This window comes from Lotus japonicus, chromosome 3 (genome assembly GCF_012489685.1).
Source record: "Lotus japonicus ecotype B-129 chromosome 3, LjGifu_v1.2".
Lineage (NCBI taxonomy): Eukaryota > Viridiplantae > Streptophyta > Magnoliopsida > Fabales > Fabaceae > Lotus > Lotus japonicus.
In genome coordinates, this window is record NC_080043.1 from 34,342,822 (window position 1) to 34,349,663 (window position 6,842).

The following is a 6,842-nucleotide window of genomic DNA, read 5'->3' on the forward strand; positions in this document are numbered from 1 at the left end:
CAATTTTAGGAGAGCATTAATCACATTTTACCAATTCTACCCTTACTTAATGGTGGTAGGAACATTGAAACTTCGGAACCAATTCTATGATCAATATTGGTGTGTACCATTTTTTTCACGTAGGTACCTAAACATATATAGAAAGAGAAGCAAAAATAATAATAATAATAAGTGTGCTATTAATAAGTGATTTGTGAGGCAGAAACCGACGAAGAGCTTTTTTATCAAGCAAAATAATTAATGGTGCCCTTATGCTCCTCCTTAATTAAAAACAAAAGGTACTATTATGACATAAGCGAATTAAAAACCATCCAACTAGCAATGTTGGCCCGCATGGTAGTTGGTGAAATATACTTCTCCCATGTCATGGTTTCAATTCTAGTATGAGAAGCTTCCTCCCTCATCTACAATTCTATGTCACACATCAGTAACATCTATCTATATATATATGAAGGAGTAACTCACTCTTCAGTCCTCACATATCATTATCATTTTAAGTACTTCGTTGCCATTTTAGGTATTTACTAGTTTAGTTATCTCATTCCACCCTTTTTCCATAAAAACAAATCTCTTAAAAAGAAAATAATCATGTCTCATTTACCTATTGATGCGACCCAACAAGCAGTGCCTCCTCACATGATCAAGCGACCTTGTGCAAATTTCCGTCCTAGTGTTTGGGGGGATTTTTTCCTTCAATATGATTCAGAATCTTTGAAAGTCGATGAAAATATGAAGCAACAAGTTCAGATGCAAAAAGAGGAAGTGAAAAAGATTTTTCTATCTTCAAACAATAGCATCTCAAAAAAACTAAACTTGATTGACTCTTTCCAACGTTTGGGTATATCTCATCATTTGGAAGATGAAATTGATGAAGTATTAGAACAAATTCACAACACTTTTACTAACAATAACATGATCACCATAAAAGAAGGTAGCCTTCACTTTCTTGCTTTAGCATTCCGTTTGCTTAGGCAAAAAGGATATCGCATTTCATCAGGTATGTGCATCTTTGCTTCCGATATTCTACATTACCAAGAAATTATCTTATGTCTACTAAGCCAAAATTTATATTATTATAAACACAGATTCTTTAAAATCTCATAGCTCATTTGCTTGTAAATTTTTCCAGATATATTTGAACAATTCAAAAATAAGGAAGGAAACTTCAATGAAGAAGTTGCCAAAGATGTTCAAGGAATGTGGAGCTTGTATGAAGCTGCACAATTAAGGGTTGGAGGGGAAGATATATTTGATGAAGCACTTGATTTCACATACACTCATCTGAATTTCATGACTGATAAACTGAGTCCATCTCTCGCTGCTCAAATAACTCACTACTTAAGGAAACCTTTTCACAAGGGAGTTCCTAGACTGGAGTCAAGGCTTTACATGTCTTTCTATGAACAAGATCCTTCTCATAGCAAAGTTCTTCTAACCTTTGCAAAGTTAGATTTCAACATGCTACAAAAATTGCATCAAAAAGAAGTTGCCAGTATCACCAGGTAAACATACTACATACACGTCTCTAACTGTGCTCATTTTCAGAATAAAAATAAATAAAGTAACATTTGTTATCAAACTTTTAGATCATAGAAAGGGGATTAGTTCCATAAATTTTGATCAAAGAATTTCTAATGATCAACTTATAATACATATATTAGTCTTATTTATATTACAGGTGGTGGAAAAATTCAGACTTTGCGGCAAAGGTCCCTTACGTGAGGGATAGAGTAGTTGAGGTTTACTTTTGGCCATTTACAATGTCTTATGAAGCTAAATACAGCACTTCAAGAAGGATAGTGGCTAAACTGATTGCATGTGTCACTCTTCTAGATGATACTTATGATGCCTACGGTACAATTGAAGAACTTGAACTATTCACGCAGGCACTCCAAAGGTTGATTTCAAGAATCATAATTTACTGTGATTTCTTCATTCTATAGTTATAGACATAATTCTTTGTTGGTTTGAATTTCAGATGGGATATTAGTGTCATTCAATCTCTTCCAGAGTGCATAAAAGTGGTATTTACAGCAACTGTAGAACTATGGGATGACATAGAGACCACTACAGCAGTGGATGGAAAATTGGGTTGGGTGTTGCCATATATTAAACAAGCTGTAAGCTTCCGATTACTATACTTTAAGATCAACTTTCATTTATTCTTATATATTTTCTCTTTCATTTTATTAAAGATTATCTAATAAGGATCAAAGAACACCCTCCTATTACACCCTTGCACCATGTTGTCCCCTCATCCTTCATTATTGAAATGTAAATTTTAGGGTAGCTCTTCTATACCCTCGCTAATTTATAGGTTCTGCAACCCTTCTTTTTAGTTATTATAATGCGAATTTAAAAAATCGTTATTATCTTTAATAACATGACTTTTATTACACTAAGTAATAAATTTTGGTCAATTATAAAAATTGGCAGCAATTACGAGGGTATGGAAAAAAATTTCAAATTTTTTACACTCATTTTTATCTACATGACATGACATTTATCACACTAAGAGGGGGCTTGGAGAAGTTTATGTTCTCTTTCTATCCCTCTTAGGATCCTATTATATAATTTAGGGTTAAATAAATTTTTGGTCGCTGTATCATACGATAAGTTTGAAAATGATCGCTCCCCAGAACAAAGTTTGAACTCAGTCCTTACTGTTTGAGAAACTACTTAGCTTTAGTATTTGCCAGAGGTGGCGGTCCGGTAACTTTTTTCACATGGCTTCACCAATCTTGTTGGGGTTATGTTAATTAGTGAGTTACTGACAATGGTCACCTCCGACAGGAACTAATACTAGGTAGTTTCTCAAACAATAGAGACCGAGTTCAAACTTTGCTCTGAAGACTGAAGAGGTACCATTTTCAAACTTTAGTATTATACAGGGACCAAAAGCATATTTAACCCTATAATTTATTATATTTTTCAATTCTCTCAGTTATTCATATCTCTTTTAATACTAGTCAATTATAGCTTTACTTGTGTCGTTCAAATAATCAATTAATATCTCTTTTAATACTAGTCAATTATAGCTTTACTTGTGTCGTTCACTTAAATAATCAATTAATTAATTATATATGCGGGTGTTTTACTTGCAGTTTTATAACTTGGCACAATCCTACTTTGTTGAATCTAAATGGTGTCATGAGAACTATGTTCCAACATATAATGAATACAAGGGTAATGGAGTTGGATCTTCTACCTTGCGACTTCTAATAATATCATTCATTGGCTTGGGAGAATTTTCAACGAAAGAGTTGATTGACTGGATTTTCACCAATCCAACAATCATCGAAGCTATATCAATTATTGGCAGACTCGTGGATGACATGGCCTCGCATAAGGTACAGAGGCTTTTATGTTCGAAACCTTTTGTTTGGTTTGATATAAATTCTAAATAAATATAAATTCAATGAAGAGCTATTAGCCTGATAATATAGGTGGGTTTAGGGTGTCAAAGCGGGTCAAATATAGGTAGGTTGGCATCACAGCGAGTTGACTGACCGGAAAAAAAGGAAACATTGGTTGTGAGTTAACTTGAAATGTATGAAAAAGGTTGGCATCACAACGTAGGCTCACAAAAAAAGGGCGTGTTGGCGGGCTTACCGACCTAAAGTAACTTGAAATGTATGAAAAATAACTTATAATAACTAAACAAATTTAAAATAGCATACTACAAAATGTAAGAAGAAAACTCAAACCTAACCGGTCAACCCACCCCACCCGCATCTAACCATTTTCTTTGAGGATTAGATGGGGCGGATCAAAGCGGGTTGGTGGATTTGAATCTCAACCCATCATTCCATGGTAGATTGACTCGACGATCAAATCTTCTATTCTCATCCCTAGTTTACTTTGTCTTAGTAAAGTAATAGTGATTATTTATACAGAATAAAGATCCCCTCAATTATAAAATAACTTGACCATGCCAATTTTCACCATCTGACTATTGCTTTAATTTCCCTTAATTTTTCTTCAATTATTAAACACGCAAAAATCAATGCGAGATAGTGAAATTTGACCCTGTCAAGTTTTTTAACAATTGAGAGGATCAATTTCCATTTATAAGTTATTCTTTTCATGCTATTTTCTACCGTGTTTTTCGGTGGCTGTTAGGGTGCAAGTGCATCCTAGGTCTTACACCATGCAAGTGTGAATTTCACCTCTTATAACAGGTAATAATTACCTGCTGAGAAAAAAATACAAAAGTCATATTACAAAATTATCCTTCTATCCTTCCCCTCTTTCCACCTTTGTCCTCACCTTTGTCCTCCACTGCTCCCCCACCTCCATCTCCCTCACCCACCATGCTCATCCGAAAAACCCAAATAGAGTTCCTGCAGTCTTGCACCACCGAGATCTCCACCAGAAAAACATACAAGAACCGAAATTTTATTCCAGAAAAATGCATGGCTGAAAAACGCACACCAACCTAGATCCCCACCGAGCCATCCAATAGTGGTTGTGTAAGAAGACAGTGAACAACATAAAAATTCAAAACATAAACAAGATGACACAGAGATGAAACATATTACAATTGTTATACTGACAATCAAAATCATGACTTGAGCCAAAATACAGGGTAATTATAAATTGAAGAATTATTGAAGTCCTAAGAAAGAAAATTGATGATGTGAACAGAGAGAGGGATAAAGATAGATTTTATTCTTGTCCTTGTCCGTGGCTGGAGCTGGGGTTTTCGGTTTTCCCCTGTAATCAATCCTTTCGCGCCTTTCTCCAACAAAACAAACACAGACAACCCCTTCCTTTCAGTTTCAGTTTCAGTTTCAGAAGGGGTGATGTAAGATTAGATGCGACGGTGGCCTTTGCTCCGGTAGGAACGGGACGACAACCTGGGCACCATAACCCTCGCTGGAAAAATGCTAACAAACTCAGATCCTCTACCAAGCCACCCAGATCTAAACAACCTCCTTTGCTCCAATCGAAACCCACATAGATGCAATTCCCTATTTTCTACGCCTTCATAACCCACACAGCTGCAAACACCAGATTTGGGGTTTCAAGTTTACAATCGAACCCAGCAAACCAACCAGTGATGGACTGATGGCTGGGGATTCGAGAGCCACGACATAGTCCGACAAGGGAAGCTAGCCTTCATCACCATGCGGCCATCGTGCGGTTGATGTTGGTACAAAGATCTAGTGGGAGGAAGAGGGGGAAGGTGGTGGGTTTCGCCGGTGAAGAGAGGCCCTAAAAGGACTTTCCGATAATTAACAAATTAAAACTGTAATAAATTTAAAAAGTAAATAACCGGTAGAATCTGTTTCCAATTCCACACCATGACAGGTGGTATGATCCCATTGGCCTTACCATGTATCGCATGGGTGCAAGACTCACCCACTATTGCACCTTATACTCCACCGTGTTTTTCAATTTAAAACTTATATTTTTAGTCCTTGATCAATACAGTAAATAATACTCATTCCATAAAACTTGAAATTATTTAACCTATCTAACAGAGCTTTTGAATTTGTATAATATGTTTAGTTTGAGCAGCAAAGAGTGCATGTTGCTTCAGCAGTTGAATGTTGTATGAAGCAATATGACATTTCACAAGAAGCAGCCTATAAATTAATGCAGAAGGACGTCAAAGATTTATGGATGGTGGTAAATGAAGAGTGTCTCAAGTTAGACTACATTCCAAAGCCCGTGCTTGATTGCATTCTTAATTTATCACGAGCGAATGAGTTTATGTACGACAACTTTGAAGATAGATTCACAGATGGGAAACTGTTGAAGGAATACATGGTTGCACTGCTAGTAGATCCAATCCAATAAGCATTGATCAATATGTGTAGAGGAAGCAACTTCAATTATAAGTAGCTATTTAACGCTTTTGTTTTACATTTTTGTGCTTGGTAATAAGACACGCTATTTCATTAGTAAGTAGTAATTCTTTTCTATATTATGTTGATATTTTACCAAACAATCAAAACAGGGGATTTCCATTTACAAATTTCTTTGGAAAGACATTTTAATTTGGGCCGCGTTTGGGGAAACATCTTATTTAAGCGCTTATAGAGGGCCTTAAGCTATATTGATAAGCTATTCCAAACGCGCACATCAGCGCTTATTTTATAGCATAAGCTCAAATAAGCTGTTGAAAAGCTCTCCCAAACGGGCCCTTGATATTTGAAGAAAATAACCAGCAGATCTTATCTTGCTGGTAGGAGTTTCATTCTTAGGCCATGTATGATTGCAATAATCATATGAATAATTAATGGATGAGGAACCCAATTGTTGTTGCCACTGAAGCAGCTGAAGCTGAATCAATATGATATTGGACTGTCCATGAATCATAGTTCACATCAAATAGTATATATCAGAATCTATATTCTTTAACAGTAATGCTAATCAATCTTTCCTATCATAAAGACTAAGTTGGAAATGGATTCTTTTATAAGTGGATTTCACAGTTTGGTGAAACTGTGTCTATCCCTTTTTTAATACATGTTGAATGTGTTGCATGCCCTATCAAAAATTGTAAATGTCTACAGAGCAGAGATAACTACAGTTGTCATAAGAAAACTCTCAATCGATTCCAGTCTTATTTCATATTCATTCCAAGTTTATATCAAAATTGGCATGCTCCAAAATGGCAGATTCAAGTCAAATAGCAAAATTATGCTTACCAAAAACAAAATCCATCTCCATGTACTGTCAGTAATTGTAATATGAAATTCTCCTTTGCCATCTGCAAAATAATTACAGAACATAACAACTCTAACTTGGATCTAAGCCAATAGAACAAACTCACAACAAAACTCACAACTCTAACTTGTTATGCACCGAGAGCGTAGGGTCTGAATGGGAGT

At 35.6% G+C, this 6,842-nt stretch overlaps 1 protein-coding gene across 1 annotated transcript; it reads left to right on the forward strand.

Moving 5' to 3' along the window:
* Positions 1 to 458: 458 nt before the first annotated feature.
* On the forward strand, positions 459 to 5,930 carry LOC130749631 ((-)-germacrene D synthase-like). Its single transcript, XM_057603005.1, has 6 exons — positions 459 to 997; positions 1,130 to 1,502; positions 1,679 to 1,897; positions 1,979 to 2,120; positions 3,105 to 3,350; positions 5,515 to 5,930. The coding sequence occupies exons 1-6, from the start codon at positions 589 to 591 to the stop codon at positions 5,803 to 5,805; spliced, it is 1,680 nt and encodes a 559-aa protein (XP_057458988.1). The 5' UTR covers positions 459 to 588; the 3' UTR covers positions 5,806 to 5,930.
* Positions 5,931 to 6,842: the final 912 nt, after the last annotated feature.